This window comes from Anolis sagrei, chromosome 4 (assembly GCF_037176765.1).
Source record: "Anolis sagrei isolate rAnoSag1 chromosome 4, rAnoSag1.mat, whole genome shotgun sequence".
Lineage (NCBI taxonomy): Eukaryota > Metazoa > Chordata > Lepidosauria > Squamata > Dactyloidae > Anolis > Anolis sagrei.
In genome coordinates, this window is record NC_090024.1 from 221,688,123 (window position 1) to 221,706,346 (window position 18,224).

Below are 18,224 nucleotides of genomic sequence, written 5' to 3' on the forward strand. Positions count from 1 at the left end.
GAGAGGAGATTCCATCTGAACATGAGGAAGAACTTCCTGACTGTGAGAGCCGTTCAGCAGTGGAACTCTCTGCCCTGGAGTGTGGTGGAGGCTCCTTCTTTGGAAGCTTTTAAACAGAGGCTGGATGGCCATCTGTCAGGGGTGATTTGAATGCAATATTCCTGCTTCTTGGCAGAATGGGGTTGGACTGGATGGCCCATGAGGTCTCTTCCAATTCTATGATTCTCTCCTGACGTTTCGCCTGCATCGTGGGGTGCCACCCAGTTGGAAGCCGATGGGCAAAGTACACAAGAGTCCCCTCCCACACAAACTCCCAGCCATTAGGAACGCTATTCCTGCCGCGCCTGTGCAGTTGGGCTCGGTGGGCGTGGCTTAGGCTCGCTGGGCGGGGCCTGGGCCGTGTTGTCCCTTTTAGGCCGCCGTCGTTCGTTCCTCTTTCGCGTTTGGTAGAATTGTTGTGCTACCGTTGGGATAACTGTCGAGGTCTGTCTCTCACGAAGATGGCGTTGGCTGAGGCGAGCTCTCGGTACCCAGAGGGGGCTGCTGCTGCCTCCGCCGTCGCTGCGAACTCGCTGGACCCGCTGTCCCGCTTCACCTGCCCGGTGTGCCTGGAGGTGTTCGAGGGCCCCGTGCGAGCCCCCTGCGGCCATGTGTGAGAACTCAGGGGAAGGGGAAGGGGAGGGCGAGGAGAGGAGAGGAGGCCCTGAGGAAGACCAACAGCAGGCCTCGGGGATGTAATGGCAACCAGGGATATTGAGGGAAAGGGTGGGAGGGGAGGGCAAGGAAGGGCAGCCTCAGCCTTGTTTGGGGCCCCTTCCACACAGCTGAATGAAACCCCACATTTTCTGCTTTGAACTGGAATATATGGCAGTGTGGACACAGTTCAAAGCAGATATTGTGGGATTTGCCTTGATTTTGTGGGATGTAGGGCTGGGAAATGCGAAAGACTGCTCCAACCTCCGTACAGTGGCCCTGATTTCTCATGCCAGTAAGGTAATGCTCAAAATCTTGCAAGGAAGACTCCAGCAATACATGGAGCGAGAGTTGCCAGATGTTCAAGCTGGGTTTAGAAAAGGCAGAGGAACCAGAGACCAGATTGCCAATATCCGGATGCTGGATAATGGAGAAAGGCAGGGAGTTTCAGAAAAACATCTATTTCTGCTTCATTGACTACTCTAAAGCCTTTGACTGTGTGGATCATAATAAACTGTGGCAAGTTCTTGGTGGGATGGGCATACCAAGCCACCTTGTCTCTCTCCTGAGAAATCTGTACAAGGACCAAGTAGCAACAGTCAGAATTGACCACGGAACAACAGACTGGTTCAAGATTGGGAAAGGCGTACGGCAAGGCTGCATACTCTCACCCAACCTTTTTAACTTGTATGCAGAACACATCATGCGTTGTGCGGGGCTTGATGAATGCAAAGCTGGGGTGAAAATTGCTGGAAGAAACATTAACAACCTCAGATATGCAGATGACACCACTCTGATGGCCGAAAGCGAGGAGGAGCTGAGGAGTCTTCTAATCAAGGTGAAAGAAGAAAGCGCAAAAGCCGGGTTGCAGCTAAACATCAAAAAAACCAAGATTATGGCAACAAGAATGATTGACAACTGGAAAATAGAGGGAGAAAATGTGGAGGCCGTGACAGACTTTGTATTTCTAGGTGCAAAGATTACTGCAGATGCAGACTGTGGCCAGGAAATCAGAAGACGCTTACTTCTTGGGAGGAGAGCAATGTCCAATCTCGATAAAATAGTAAAGAGTAGAGACATCAGACTGGCAACAAAGATCCGCCTAGTCAAAGCCATGGTATTCCCTGTAGTAACCTACGGATGTGAGAGCTGGACCTTAGGGAAGGCTGAGCGAAGGAAGATTGATGCTTTTTAACTGTGGTGATGGAGGAAAGTTCTGAGAGTGCCTTGGACTGCGAGAAGATCCAACCAGTCCATCCTCCAGGAAATAGAGCCCGACTGCTCACTGGAGGGAAGGATACTAGAGACAAAGTTGAAGTACTTTGGCCACATCATGAGGAGACAGCAAAGCCTAGAGAAGACAATTATGCTGGGGAAAGAGGAAGGCAAAAGGAAGAGGGGCCGACCAAGGGCAAGATGGATGGATGGCATCCTTGAAGTGACTGGACTGACCTTGAAGGAGCTGGGGGTGGTGACGGCTGACAGGGAGCTCTGGCGTGGGCTGGTCCATGAGGTCACGAAGAGTCGGAGACGACTGAATGAATGAACAACAACAACAGGGCTGTGTGGAAGGGCCCTGGGAAGGGGGGGGGGGGCTAGGTCACAACGTTGGGGTTTCTGTGAAGGGAAAGGATAAAAGGACGAGTTAATAATAATAATAATAATAATTTATTTGATCAGTCATATGACCATTTCAAAATAGAACACGAGTAAAAAACAAGCAAGGTGATAAGTCAGAATCTTATTTTCCTGGTTCTTCTTTCAGGAAATCTGTTTTTTTCTTAATAGCTTTCAGAATAAAAAGGCTTACTCTGATGATGCTGGATCTTTCCTGCCCTTGCAAGAGGGATCTCAGAATATCATTTCTGTTGGGGAACCTGCAGTTGGATAATATTAGATGTAAATATGTGTCTCGCAGTTCAGTATATGCTGGACAGTCAATTAAGAAATGTCCAATGTCTTCCACTGTTTGTTCTCCCCAGACGCAGAATCTCTCACTTCTTGGGATGTTACAGTAACACCCGGTTTGCACCATCGTACCGAGTTGTTCAAACCTAGCCCTAGTATATATTCTTCTTAAGAGCCGTCGCAAACTAGGTTCCTGCGGGAGAAAACCTTGCTAGCAAGTCCCTGACGTCATGAGCCTGCGTCTCTCTCCCCGCCCCTTTCTCCGCCCCTTTCTCTTTGCCAGCGTGGTTTTTCCTTTGCTAGGGCAGCATTGCCCGCATTTTCTCTCAGTTGAATTCTGCCAACTGAGAGAGTATGCTGGCAATGCTGCCCTAGCAAAGGAAAAACCACTCTCGCACGGAGAAAGGGGTGGAGAAAGGGGCGGGGCGAGAGGCGGAGTCTCGTGACGTCAGGGACTTGCTAGCAAGGTTTTCTCCCGCAGGAACAGAGTTTGCGATGGGTCTAAGGGTAGAGGAAGTGGAATAGTTAGGTAGTGCTCTAAATGAATATTCCTTTTTGTGGGAAGCTAAAAACCTTGTGGCTGAAGACCTACCTATGCTCTCTAGGTCCAGCTGTGCATAGACATCCCTAATGCGCCGCTTGAGCACTTGCCCTGCCCCCAGACCCAGAACACCCAGAAATTGCAAAGGCAGACCGAATCCAGCCAGCTCATTATTCAGAGCCGCCATCCACGATGACTTCTGGACATCGCTTCTCGGCCTTTTGGCTAAGATCAAGTGTAAAGGACGAGTTGTATTTGGCCGGGGTGGTCCATGCCTTAGTCACCTCTAGGTTGGATTACTGTAATGCGCTCTATGTGGGGCTACCCTTGAAAACGGCTCGGAAATTCCAACTGGTCCAACGGGCGGCGGCCAGGATGTTAACTGGCGCTCCTTACAGAGAGAGGTCAACCCTCCTGTTTAAGGAGCTCCATTGGCTGCCCTTTACCTACCGAACCCAATTCAAGGTGGCTGCCAATTTGCTACCGGGCACAATTCAAAGTACTGGCTTTAGCCTTTAAAGCCCTAAACTGTTCTGGTCCGATCTACCTGTCCGAACGCATCTCCTCCTATGAACCAGTTAGGACATTAAGATCGTCTGGGGAGGCCCTGCTCTCGGTCCCGCCAGCTTCACAAGCACGCTTGGCAGGGACGAGAGACAGGGCCTTCTCAGTGGTGGCCCCTTGGCTGTGGAACGCCCTTCCTGCAGACATCAGATCGGCCCCCTCCTTACTGACATTCCAGAGAAAAGTGAAGACTTGGCTATTTGAACAGGCATTTGACTAAGCAGTGCAATTGATTGAACATGGAATAATGGATAACGAGACTGGATTCTGATTCTAGTGATGAGATCTGATGGATTTGTTATATTGATGTATTGGTATATTGTTGTATCGTTCATCCAGAGAGGCCCTGCTCGCGATCCCACCTGCGTCACAGGCGCATTTGGTGGGGACAAGGGACAAGGGACAGGGCCTTCTCTGTGGTTGCCCCTGACTCTGGAACACCCTCCCCAAAGACATTAGACTAGCACCCACGTTGGCAGTCTTTAGGAAGAACTTGAAGACCTGGCTATTCCGATGTGCCTTTCCGGAATAGGATAACCCCCAGCACTATGTCCCAGAAGCAGTTTATTACAGTTTAAGACTCTCATTGCACTTGCCCAGAATCCCAACATACTACCTTTCACACCCAGCACTTTTTAACCTGTGCCCATCACTGGCCCGGCCCTGGTTTTTATTGCATAATAGTGTAATGTTTTGTTATTGCTTATGTTTTTAATTTGCTTTGCATCGTATTGTTATTGTTTGCTGTTGTTGTGTTGAGGCCTTGGCCTTTGCAAGCCGCATCGAGTCCTTTGGGAGATGCTAGCGGGGTACAAATAAAGTTTAATAATAATAATAATATCTGTGAAAGATAGAGTCATAGGAACCTTCCATACTGCCCTAAATCCCAGAATATCAAGGCAAAAAATCTCATTATCTGAGTGTGAACTCACATAACCCAGCTCAAAGCAGATATTGTGGGATTTCTGCCTTGATTTTGTGTGATGTAAGGCTGTGTGGAGGGGGGGGGGGCAAGGTAACAACGAGAGCTATAGGTGCTGAGAGCGGGTTGGGGTTTCTGTGGAGGGAAAGGATATAAGGGCGAGTTATATCTGTGGAAGATAAGAGTCATAGGGCCCTTCCATTCTGCCCTAAATCCCAGAATATCAAGGCAAAAAAATTGTTTTCATGAAAATGAACAAAATCTGGCTACCAGTATTAAAAACTCTAAAATTACAATAGCAAAACAACAGAGAGGAAACTATCAGGGACAGCTAATCACCTCTCAACAAAAGATTCCCCCAGGCCCTAACAAGCCACACTAAAAAAACTTCCAGGCCATCAAATGCTAATCAAGGTGGTCAGTTGAAACATTCACACCTAGCTCCAGCAGACAAGAGTTCTTTGTCCCACCCTGGTCATTCCACAGATATATAAACCTTTTTTCCTAATTTCAACAGACCTTACTACCTCTGAGGATGCTTGCCATAGATGCAGGTGAAACGTCAGGAGAGAATGCCTCTAGAACATGGCCACATAGCCCCAAAAAATCTACAACAACCCAAAAAATCTCACATTATCTGAGTGTGGACTCAGATAACCCAGCTCAAAGCAGATATTGTGGTATTTTCGGTCTTGATATTCTGGGATATAGGGCTGTGTGGAAGGGCCCTGAGGCACCAAGGATAGATTGAAGGCCCTGAATACTTTCGGTTGCCATTATTGTCCTCTCTTCCACACCTGCAAACTCATTCTCAGGGACCTTCCACACAGCCCTATACCCCAGAATATCAAGGCAGAAAATCCCACATTATCTGAGTGAGGACTCAGATAATCCACCTCAAAACAGATATTGTGGGATTTTCTGCCTTGGTATCCTGGGATATAGGACTGTGTGGAAGGGCCCTGGGTCTCTGGAGCAGACATGAGCAATCCCCGCCCTCCAGGTGTTTTGGAATTCAGCTCCCACAATTCCTTACAGCCAGCAGCCAAATTGTGTGAGTTAAAGGGCCCTTCCACACAGCTATCTAATCCAGAATATCAAGGCAGGAAATCCCATAGTATCTGCTTTGATTTGGGTTATCTGAGTCCACACTACCATATATCCCAGTTCAAAGCAGATATTGTGGGATTTCCTGCCCTGATATTCTGGGTTATATAGCTGTGTAGAAGGGCCCGAAGTTCAAAACACCTGGAGGACTGAGGTTTGCCCATGCCTGCTCTGGAGGGAAAGGTCACAATGGCAGCCAGATGAATTGAGACTTGAGTGTCTAGCAATAATGGTAGGCAGAGACACTGAGGCCTTTCCTTAAAGATGAATAAAATCCCACATTTTCAGCTTAGTGCTGGAATATATGGCAGTGTGAACTCGGGGGCCCTTCCAGGCATGCCCTATATCCCAGGATCTGATCCCAGGTTTTCTGCTTTAACCTGGAGTATATGAGTGCCCACTGCCAGATAATCTCGGATTAACAGAAAACCCGAGATCAGATCCTGGGAAGAGCCCTCAGATAACCTAGTTCAAAGCAGATATTGTGGAATTTTCTGCCTTTATATTCTGGGTTATATGGCTGTGTGGAAGGTCCCTGAGAATGAGTTTGCAGGTGTGGAAGATAGGACAATAATGGCAACCAAAGGTATTCAGGGTGGCCGTGGAGGGAGGGGTGTTAATGACAAGTAGGAACACCAAAGGTGGTCTGGGGTATGCAGAATGCAGAATAATTATGGCAGCCAGAAACACCGAATGTGGTTTAGGTTTGTGGGCCCTTCCACACAGCCATATAACCCAGAATATCAATGCAGATAATCCACAATATCTGCTTTGGACTGGATTATCCGAACCCACAGTGCCATATAACCCAGTTCAATGTGGATTTTATGCAGCTGTGTGGAACAGGCATGCGTGTAGAGAACAGGGGAATAATGGGAACTTGGGGCATTGAGGGTGGGCTGGAGTGTCTATGAAGGGCAGGATGATAACAGCAACCAGATGTATTGAGGGAGCCATTACCCAGATCAGGTTCAAGTGTTAAGGCCTAGTTAAAGCCCAAGATGGGAGGCAAGGTACTCCTTTGCTCCAGAATATCAAATCGAAAGAAATCCTGATCTTGCCTCGCCCTCATGATTCATGCAGCACGAAGGATGTTTTTTACAAGAAGCGAAACTTAAGCTATGTTGCAGAAATTGGGTTATATTTAAAAGCTCAAAAAAGACTACTTCCAGTTCTTTCCCCTTCAAATTGATGGTTTATTAATATTATATAAATCTATTGTGCATTGTAACTGATAAGTCTAAGTCAGACATTCTATTAATAAATTGATTAAATACTTCTATCCAGCCCTATGTCAAAGAGATCTCCCAAATTTACTTAATTGAAAGCAGAGCTTACTTTTTCCGGGGGAAGGCTAATGTTTACTGTTTTCCTTTTACTCTTCTTGCTGTAGTGCATGCATAACTTTCATCTCCTTTCTCCACATGTTTGCTTAATACCACACCCAGCTAAGAGCATCTGCTTCAGTGCAGCCCTTCTGTCTCTGATTAGAGGCAGTTAGTGGGCCTGAATGGTTCTGAACAAGGGCCAAGAGTTAGTTACTGGCTATTTCTGATATTCAGTAGACTGAAAGGAATGAGTTTGCCAGTTAACCATAGGAATTTCTGCTGGTGCAACCCATTCTTAGACATTCCTATAAAGTAAACTATGCTTACCATAATTCCCTATTTTGCAAATCTGTTAAAGGTAGAAATACTCTGTTTTAAGTTGAAAGTTTTACAACTGATTCTCTGCTTCGGAGTAAAGGAGGAGATTGGGAAGATAGATCACGGAGTGGAATTTATGTAGGATATACAGGCAGCCCCAAAGTTACGAACAGGATAGGTTCTGTAGGTTTGTTCTTAAGTTGAATTTGTACGTAAGTCTGAGCAGGTACATTTTTAAAGTGTAACTCCAGCCAAAATTTGGATAGCATAGGGAGGAAAAGTTAATACCCCAGTGATGTTTGTTTTGTTGTCTGTGCCACTGTTCAGAAGATTCCTGACCCTGTGATAATTGGATTTTGAGGAAAATTGGCTTCTTGTGGAAACAAGAATTGGTGAGAAGCTGCAGTGGAGACACTTTTTCCCCATTAGAATTCTTTCAGGTCTGAATTTCCCTTCCAAGGAGTACATTTCTCTCACTTCCTATTGTTTCACCTCCATTCTTAACTATGAGTCATTTGTAAGTTGGATGCTTGTAACTCAGGGACTGCCTGTATTTGTATGAGTGACAAAACTTATGCAAATAGCTGGCTTCCAGTTTTCTGCAAGGTGCAGGCAACTTCTGGATCTGACTGAGAGGAGCTGACAGGTGTAACCTGTCTCTACACAGGGTGCCACAATCTTGTTGAAACTCTTACTGCTGGTTTTTAGTAAACACAAGATAAGTGGGCATAAAATCACAGTTAAAGCCCTGTTTATTTAATGCCATTGCTTCTGTTTAAATGCAAGTTTGGCCTTATTAAATAAGCCTCCAGTTACAGTGTTGAAATTGTTATTGTGAGCAGGTGGGGAAACTATGGGAATCATCGGACATTAGATCTGTCTAGTGGCTGATAGATTGCATGAAACCAGAGGTGAAAATTCTCAGAGCTGAAAGACAAAGTCCCAGTAACTTGTTTCTTGGAAATGACAGTGAAAAAGAAAAGTGAAAATGCAACTGAATGATATTGCACTGACATCACTGAGATTTAGATGTCCTTAATTAGAACGCATTCTAGCGAAACTGTACAGAGTACAGAAATCTACAGCAGTTCAGGATAAATGTGCCCAAAGGTTACCAATGTTTTAAAAAATGCCTAATGTAACTAGTGCCTTTACTCATGTACATCATTTTTTTAATGGACATAAACAGAAGGAAAGAGTTGACATTTAGTTTCTTAGTTTGTGTTCTATATTTAACGGTCAATTTTTGCATTGAAGCCTTAAAAGTTGGAACAGAGACAGTAATGAAAAATTACAAACTCATCTAAATGATTTGGTTATAAGTGAAATTAATATATTACCCTAACCCTCAACTAGGGATAATGGGAATTGTAATAAAATAGGAAAATTATTAAATTAGATTTTCTAATGTTTTCTAGCCATATGAGTTTCATGTGCCAAATTATGGGCATAAATTGTAATTAGACTGAAAGGACTGTCTGGTCCAACCCAGGCTGTCTGTCCTGCAGGAATACACATCAAAAGGACTCCTGAGATCTGTCTGTCCTCTTGTTTAGGCACCTCTACTGCCCTCCACAAAAGTTTGTCCCAAGGCAAATAGCAACAAGGTCCGAAACCAAGCCCTGTAAAGAAAAATCTTAGGGAGCTGGGTAAGTTTAGCTTCAAGAAGAGAAGATTTAAAGGTGATATGATAATGATCTTTTGATAGCTCAATGAGTGTCATTAGAAGATGAAGTGAATTAGTTTTCTGTTTGTACAGAGACTAGGACAAGAAACAATGGATTCAAATTTCAAGAAGAAGAGATTACACTATTTATTTATATGGAAGAACAGCCCCCAGGAGTCTCTAGGTCCTTTGGCACAACTCTGATCAAGTTCCATTGGAAGGTGACCAGAGAATAACACTGGAAGACCTAGAACAGAGATTCCCAAACTTATTTGGCCTACCGCCCCTGAGATGATGTACTACTTGTTAATTCACTTGGTGTTATATCGAGGGGGGAGGGTCATTGATGCTGGCTTTTATTCTGTACAATGCAAATATTCATGTGCTGTCTTTTTTCCACCCCATTTTAGCTTTTGCACACCATGCATTCAGGAATGTCTTAAGCCAAAAAAGCCAGTTTGTGGAGTCTGCCGCAGCACACTGACCCATGGCATCAGAGCTCTGGATTTGGAAAAGCAAATTGAAATGACAGAGACTACTTGCAATGGCTGCAATAAAAAAGTATGAAAAGTTGGGCTGCGTTTACTATATACATTATAAATCTGGACAGAAGTGAATTCACTTTTTCATCTTGATTATAACAGTCAATTTTTTTGCCAAAGCCACAGAATTCTAGAGGATGAGAAAGAGGCAGCTCAAGTCTTTCAAAGAAGAGGAGAGACAAGGAATGATCTTCACTTCCTTTATTTTACATTTTTGAGTTTTTGGAGTAGGATTTATAGGTTTCATGAGATCCATTTGCAATCCACAGGCCTAGTCTCAGGTGGAGATCATGAATGCACTTGTTGCTTGAGATATAGGTATTAGAAAAATAAATACAACCTTTTATAAGGATTATACAAATTTATTTTAAATTTGGAACATAATGCAACTTTGGCAGATTTCTTTGAACTTTCTGTTTAAGATTTATATACAGAATTGTGTAAAAGCATGTGCAATCCACATCTTTAATAGAAATTGACAATTTTATATGCACGTTTACTAAATTCATTGTTATATACTTCCTTCATAGTGACAATATTAATTTGTAGAAAGGGGGATGTGTGATGTAGCAGTGTAGTTAAAAAGCTGAATTCATGGATCAACAGCCATAAGAAAATATTAGAGGCTCGGAATGTTATGCTGCACTTTAAGAGGATTCAGAGTTTTGTGTTTTGAGAAACCTCTTTGTTTCTGTTTCTGTGTGGTGGAATTTAAAATAAAGCTGGGCTGCTACATTCTTAAATATTATGAAACATTTCACTTCCCACCTTCATAAGAAATGTCTATCGGATTTTTCCATGTCTCAAGTTTTACGCATCTCATTGTGTGCGAGCATGATATATTAAATGCCAGTCATATCATTTGGCTTACATGTGAGATTGTGAAACATTTGTTATTGAATATTGACACTATTAAATATGTAGATCACAAACTGCTTGATACAAAACAAACCACAGTGCAGAATCTGCTTTAGCTATTAACAGCCAGAATTTTAATTAGCACTTTTGTTTTCTTCATACTTTTGTGCAAATGACTTATAATTTCAGCATGAATACACCAATTCTACTAGCTATTCAGCCATTATTTTTAGCAAGCTGAACTTTGCTAGAATTTATAAAGATAAATCTTTTGACTATATTTTACACAAGTTACGTACATCATCATTATCATTATCCTGCATATCTCCCAATAATGGGATTCAGAACATAGGGCTTAAAACCCCTGAGTGTTTACAAAAAACAACTCCAGCTAAATGTTGAGAATATTTGAAATTCTTATTGGTAAATACCAGTATTCAGTGCCTGAACAACTCCAAGGTTGAGGAAGTAACTATAATTACTATATTCCAAGAAATGCCACAGCAGTTAAACTTCAACATTATTTGCCCTCTTAGACTGGAACTGAATTTTCATTTTGAAGACAATCTGAGATAGAAAAAAGTTGTCCAAAGTGCAACAATATTGAATGTTGACTTTGTTAATGCTTTCAAAGTACAACGTTCTGGCTGATCATTGTGCAGAAAGAAGGAGGGCTAGAAAAGCTAACAAAATGTGAAAGAAAATTGCTGTTATATGCAGAGAATTCTGATTTTGAGATTGTTGATTTGCTATTATTTTGAGGATTGGCTGTACTGGACATGATTCTTCTGTAACTGTACACAAATCTTCACAACCTTCTATGTTTTGGTGCTATTGAAACAAATAGTTCTCTTGTATAGTTCTAGGAACATGTTTTGCTATGTAGTTTGAAATACCTGATCTGACTATTTTTAAGCAAACTTTTTTCTCTCTTTTTCTATACAGATGTATCTATCCAAACTGCGTGGCCATGCAGCTACCTGTTCAAAATATCAGAATTACATAATGGAAGGTGTTAGAGCCGTGACTAAAGATCCACAACAAGATACCAGGTGACTGCTTGATTTGAACAGATTATTTAAAGTGAATCAGTGCTATTTTAATCAGATTGTGCTTAATTATATTGTGTTATTTGTCTACTTGGTTTAGGTGAGGGCTTTTTAATGTTGCTACCTGAACCCATTTGTGGAGGCTGTCCTTAGAGGAAAAAATAAACTTACTGCCTGACTACATGTTGATGTAGTTTCTTTTATATAATATGTATTTTATGTGTATTATTTATGTGTATTTTACATCTTTGTGTGCTATTTTGTAAGCTGGAGTAGGGTATAAATAAAGTTTTTCAAATTATTATGAGTTTTCACTGGATGGTGCCTTGGAAAAGCTTTCTGAATTGTTCAAAAACCGCCAGATTGTTGAAATTTTACACCATTCCAAAAAGGGGCAATCACACTTTAAGATCTTAATTACAAGTAGAACTTATGTTGGAGAGATAACAGTTTATACTTTGGTTTGACAGTGAGATAGTGTTGGCCTGCTAAAATCAGTTAGGAGTAAAAATTCAAGATTAGCAGAGTAAGAGCGGTTTAGTGGTCTAGCATTACAGTCGGCAGGTTATTCTTTTCATAAATTCAATTGTTCATGAGTTTGTACCTGCCATTTACCTACATCAACCTCCTCGATCCCCCACTTCTACTCCTTTTAATCTGCTCTCCATCCAATAACACCAGTCAAATTTGCATCTTTTTCCAGTACCCACTCATCTTGCTCCCTATCCTCTCTTCTCCTTCCAATCTCCCACCTTTCAAAAAAATTCAGCCAGATGTGGAAAGATGTTTAAAATCTGGTTCGCACTGTTCAAAGGACATCAGATTGAAAGGAGAGGATTGGGGAGAAGAAAAGTGGAGCAAAGAGATCCATGGGGCAAGAAGGGGGTTGAAAATCTGGCTGAGGTGTTTGTATATTGACAAGAGTCTGTAACTTGCATGTTTTTCCCCCACTTTTGTGGAGGTCCAGTGCCTCTAATCCATATGAATGTGGAAGAGTAGGTATAGTGTAGTTAGTTGTCCTTTAATTATAGTGATGGTGCTATGGGGCCAGAATTAGGGAAGTATGCTCCAAATTTCTGGAAATATATTTTGGATTGGAATTCCAGATGGGTGGTTCATATCTTATGTGTACACTGTCCCTTATGTATTTGTCCTCCAATAGCAACTTCGAGACCAAGGCTAGGCATAGCATGGTTCATGGCCACATGTGGCTCACAGAGGATAAAAATACTTTCTGTAAAAAGTCTCCGTCAGCAATGTGACCTTTAAAAATAGTGTTTTTTCAGGTATACTTTTTAAATATAAAGGAAGTCGACTGTGTTCTATTTACAAATTCCAATAAAATAATTTCTACACAAAACAAGTGTGTTTACCCCATTTAACACATTTTGATTAATGTTATTTAGAGCATTGAAAAACTTTCTGGAATAGTTTTTCCAGAATTTTTTCTGATTCTAGTTTTACTTGAAAATCCACATTACTGAATTCTAGGACAGATCCAATCCAGCAACTGTTCATGTGGAGAGAATTGTGTGGAATCGCTAAAACTCCTTTTTGTTGTATAGTTTGGTGTATATCTTAGGAACTATGCTGAAAGGTGTCTCGGAAGCATGAAAAGTACTTCAGCTGAGTATTAAAAGACTACTTTTCAGGTTGTAAAAGCATTGGACAGATCCCTTCATAAGGCTTTTCTTGGCACATTCTTGTACTATACACAACATGTCGTTCTTTCATGATACTCCTGAGCCATCAGAGAGCACAACTTTACATGAAACAAAACAAAATTTGAAACTTGGATTTGTCTTAAATTTTCAGGGAAGTAAATCGCCTCTCTCTCTCTCTCTTTTGCAGGAGCATTCCAAATAGATTTACATTTACTTGCCCTTATTGCAATGAGAAAAACCTGGACCAGGAAGGACTAGTAGAACACTGTAGAAAATATCACAGCATGGATGCAAAGCGAGTGGTAATTGATTTACTTTCTACGATGCAGTCTAACTCACAGGGCCAGAGTTGGTTGATGCGTTGCCTAATATGCAGCCTGTATGTGATTGGCACTGAATAAGTACTTCTGTTTTAATTGTACCTATTCTGAATGTTAGTATTCACTAGGCTAAATTCAATGCCAATTCCTGCTAGATTAGTAAACCCATTGAAATTAATGGGTGTATTTATTTAAGTTGCAACTGACTTTAAGGAGATCCACTGGCTGCCGTTTATTTTCCGGTCTCAATTCAAGGTGCAGGTTATCACCTACAAAGCCCTAAACGGTTTGGGACCTGCCTACCTTTGTGACCGTATATCCTACCATGAACCATCTCGGGCCCTCTGATCTTCTGGGGAGGCCCTTCTTTTGCCCCTGCCAGTCTCTCAAGCTCGCCTAGTGAGTACAAGGGAGAGAGCCTTTTCCGCTGTGGCTCCCCGACTCTGGAATTCACTGCCTGGAGAAACTAGGAAAGCCCCCTAGAAATCTTCAAAAAGAACCTTAAAACCTGGGTCTTCCGCTGCGCCTTTGATGAGTAGGTATATAATCCCACATGATTGCTCTGCCTCAAAGTTCTGTCATTGGAGTATACATCCCCCCTCATGGGAAAGCTTGATTCCACAACTCTCGCTAAAATGAGCCCTCCTCCGTAAATTACCTGCTTCCCTCTTTTATCTCGCCCGAGTTTTTAATTAGTTTTGATCAGTTTCTCCTTTTAATCACTACATGTAGCCCACCCATTATTATTGTGCCTGTGCATATTTTTTATTTTTTATATTGTTATGTATTAATATGTTTTATGTAACTATGATGTTATTGTTTGTGTTTTCGGTTTGTGTTTTTGGTTTTTCTTTATTGTAATTGTCATTTTTGTAATTGTCATTTGGGCTTGGCCTCATGTAAGCCGCTCCGAGTCCCCACTTGGGAGATGGTGGTGGGGTAATAAATAAAGATGATGATGTATTGTCAAAGGCTTTCATGGCTGGAATCACTAGGTTCTTGTGGGTTTTTTCGGGCTATAGAGCCATGTTCTAGAGGCATTTCTCCTGATGTTTCGCCTGCATCTATGGCAAGCATCCTCAGAGGTAGTGAGGTCTGTTGGAATTAGGACAATGGATTTATATATCTGTGGAATGACTGAGGGGGGGGGGGGGGGGGCAAAGAGCTCTTCTCTGTTGGAGCTAGGTGTGAATGTTTCAACTGACCACCTTCATTAGCATTTGAAGGCCTGGCTGAGCCTGGGAAAATCTTTTGTTGAGAGATGTTAAGATGTGCCTGGTTGATGATGATGATGATGATGATGATGATGATGATGATTGACTGGACATACCTGCCCAAGCAGTCCTTATTGGGATTCATTGAAAACAAGTTGAATAGGCAAAAGCGAGAAGATATGCTGATAAGATATAAGAACTTCAAAAGTCCAAATTACCATCTTTTCCAGGTCTGTCCAATTTGTGCATCGATGCCATGGGGTGATCCAAACTATAGAAGTGCTAATTTCATGGAACATCTTCAACGGCGACACCAGTTTTCTTATGATACTTTTGTGGTAAGTAGTGACTGGAAAGGCTGATCTTCAGCACCTATGTTATATGATCCTATATTTGGTTTTAAACACTTGCTTGACCTTGTGTTGTCCTATTACTATCTGAGTTAGAAAACAATGCAGCATTTCATTCATCACCCTTTTAGATGGGAGGGCATGGCCCTTACAGATCCACTCTTATTAAGTGAAGTGAAGCTGGCTGGGCCCTGAGCATGCACAAAAACCTAGGGGAATCCTTTCAAAAACTGACTCTGTACAGGGAGAAATGGAAAGTGAAAGAAGGAATCTGCTTTAGGAGCAATTCCAGTAAAAGATAAAGCTTGTTTACATATGTATATTCTCCCTTGTGTTTCTTTAGGATTATGACGCTGATGAAGATGATATGATGGCCCAGGTTCTCTTGCGATCCTTGAGGGATCAATGAACAAAGCAAGAAGCACTTCATGCCCGGCTTCCGTGGGGGTTGGGGGAGAATAACCAGAGACATTTCCTACCCTAAGATTCTTTGGCATCCATAAACTAATTTTTCTTCATTCTTGTGCCTACTATCTCTATACATGGCCTCTTCTAGTGAGATTTCCCTTGCTGTTTACTTGCTCCAGAATACCTTTGGTCTTGGCTCTTAACATTTTTTGCTTTATTTAGATTTTATTTCAACTTCTAATGTTTACAGATTTTAAATCACCAGGAGTTTGGCAATAATTTTCACCTTTACTATTATTGCATTCTTTAACATGGATCAGGAATTAGAAGCCTAAGGGTCTCCATCTCTAGATAACGGGTCTCCATCTCTAGATAACGGAGACGTAGGCTTATTGATTCAAATATTGGTTGCAGGTATCAGTTTCTTATTTTATGTAGCAACACATTGGATTTGACTCAAAATCAAGCCTTACAGAAGCCTGTGTCAGCAATATAAAAAGCTGAAGTTATTCTTTTACAGTGTGTCTCTTAGTTCACTCTATATAATACTTCTGTAAGTTTAGAGGCAATCACTCAAGTTTTATTTCAGTTGTTGGTCTTGATAACTTTTTTACCTTACTCATACAAAGTTCAGATATGAAATGAGATAAGCTTGTTCTATGTTTCTGGAAGACATTAGAATTCATACAAAACTTCATTTCTGGCTTCCTACACCCCTGTATATTTCTACCTCTATGCTTAGAGTTCAGAATAATTTGACAGCAGCAGATGAGTCACCCTTCCCACCTGTTCCTTCAACATAACACAAGTAAGACTATTGTGCTTTGTGTGAACTGCACTTGTGTAGATCTAATAGAGAAATGCCATGTATTCATGTGTGAAATCTTATGCTGCTGTGGTTCAGAAACTTTGCAGCACAGGGAACAGAAAGTCTAATTCTCACATTTCTTGACTTTGAATGCACTTGGCCCTATTCTTGCATTTTTTAAATTGACTGAGCATATGAGTGGGGTGCCATATGCTTGACTTCTATGTGTTCCGTGGAGAGTGAGAATAGGACCCTGCAAACAGCTGTGTATACTTGGAGCCTTGATGCACAACTGGAAAGTATCACTAGCATGAGCTTCCATACATACATTGCCATTCTTAATTTCTGCTTGAAGGCATGGCAGTCCCAGGGATGAGATCAGCAGGCATAACTCCCCTCCCCATCCTGTTGACATATAGCTAGAAAGCACAGTTACAGTGAAGTAATTAGGTTTTTATATAGTGATCATACACTGCCATTAGTGAACACTGAACCATTTGCTTCAGTGGCTTTTGATGGATAATGCATGCTTCTTCAGATACCATGTTCCTTTGTGGGAAAGTACTCTGTCAAAAACAAGAACCTGGCTGGATTCTTTAAATGAGCATGTTTTGGATGGATGGCTCTGGGTTTAATGACAACTTTTTGCAGTAAACATTCTAACTGGAACTGAAGGGAGGTGTGAATTGACAGAGCTAAATGTTGACTTGCATAATTTGGGATATATATTAGCTCAACAGGCATTTGTTGCTGGAACCGGAGGTTAAATTGTGCAATATTGATGTCTGGAGGGGGTGGGGTTCCTCCAGACTTAAAACACCATGAATCAATAATGACATGGTACACCAGATCTGACACTATCCTTGTGCGGCTGAAGTTGCTCGCTCTTGCTTTCTGTGACTGCTCTGCTTGGACATGGTTTGATTCTGTTGTAAATGCTCTCAAGATTCTTGAGTTGGATTTCTGTCTCATTTAAGGGTTTCCCACTGAATTGTTACTGATATTTTTGAGGTTGGCCTGTGGTATCCTGGACCTCTCCAGCTTCACTTTCCTGCCAGAGCACCTTGTATGTTGGCCACCCGAGATCAGCAGGTGGGAATCAGGACATTCCAGAGCAGCATTCAAGAGGCTGAAGAGAACAAAAGCTGGAGGGGGAAACTAGCTGTTTGCTCATACATGCACGGAAGTGCCTTCTGCACGCACATGGACTTCTTGGCCGTTATCTTTCAGCCTTTCAATAAGAACATCTTCTCCAACCACTTGTGGATCGCATAGGACCTAAATACCCTTTGTGAACATAACAGACTTTTTTGTTCTTGTATTCTAAGTGCACTTCTAGTAATTTTAATAAGAATTTTAGAACTTCAAAATGGTCATGTTCTGGCTTTTAAATAAAGAAAATAAACTTAATTGATAAAATCCTTTTTGGGGAAATTATTTATCCCTTGTCCCAAAGAATTCAAACCTAAATCTTTTTTTAGATTTTGACTATCCACCTCTGTTAACATAAGCTAAAACAACATGTATAGAGACAGCAAATGAAAATCACATGTATGGAGATGTATTCTGGACATCCCATTGAGTCAACTTCAGTGTTGCTACTTGTATATATGAGCTTTTGCGCTGCTGCAGTGTGGATTGAAATAATATCCTGCTTCTTTGAGCAAATAAATAAAAGGTGCTATAGGATATCAAGTGGGTTAAAAGGAAATGTAGTACAAAATAGCATCTATTTTTGTTTATTTCTCCTCCATACGTGAATGTAAAATGTATCCCATCCATTCAGCCTTCTAAATTGGGTGACTGCATCAAGAACTTAAGCCAGCCAACTACTTCTGCTACATTTATGCATTGAAAGGATCCCATTCGATTGGAATAAGTGTCTGTAGAAGTCAGGACAGAAATTGGTGTGGGTAAAATAGAAGCAAGCTTAGACATCTAAAATGACAAATAACCTATAGGCT

At 41.8% G+C, this 18,224-nt stretch overlaps 1 protein-coding gene across 1 annotated transcript; it reads left to right on the forward strand.

Annotated features, from left to right (window-relative positions):
• Positions 1 to 364: 364 nt before the first annotated feature.
• On the forward strand, positions 365 to 17,679 carry RNF114 (ring finger protein 114). The gene is made up of 6 exons (XM_060772128.2): positions 365 to 652; positions 9,458 to 9,608; positions 11,393 to 11,499; positions 13,348 to 13,462; positions 14,925 to 15,032; positions 15,388 to 17,679. The coding sequence occupies exons 1-6, from the start codon at positions 501 to 503 to the stop codon at positions 15,451 to 15,453; spliced, it is 699 nt and encodes a 232-aa protein (XP_060628111.2). The 5' UTR covers positions 365 to 500; the 3' UTR covers positions 15,454 to 17,679.
• The last annotated feature ends 545 nt before the right edge of the window (positions 17,680 to 18,224 follow it).

What these genes read in the sequence shown, in the direction of transcription:
- RNF114 (XM_060772128.2), top strand. Translation starts at nt 501, where the DNA reads ATGGCGTTGGCTGAGGCGAGCTCTCGGTACCCAGAGGGGGCTGCTGCT. An exon ending in GATCCACAACAAGATACCAG is followed by an intron (nt 11,500 to 13,347) that starts GTGACTGCTTGA and finishes TCTCTTTTGCAG; the next exon opens with GAGCATTCCAAATAGATTTA. An exon ending in GCATGGATGCAAAGCGAGTG is followed by an intron (nt 13,463 to 14,924) that starts GTAATTGATTTA and finishes CATCTTTTCCAG; the next exon opens with GTCTGTCCAATTTGTGCATC.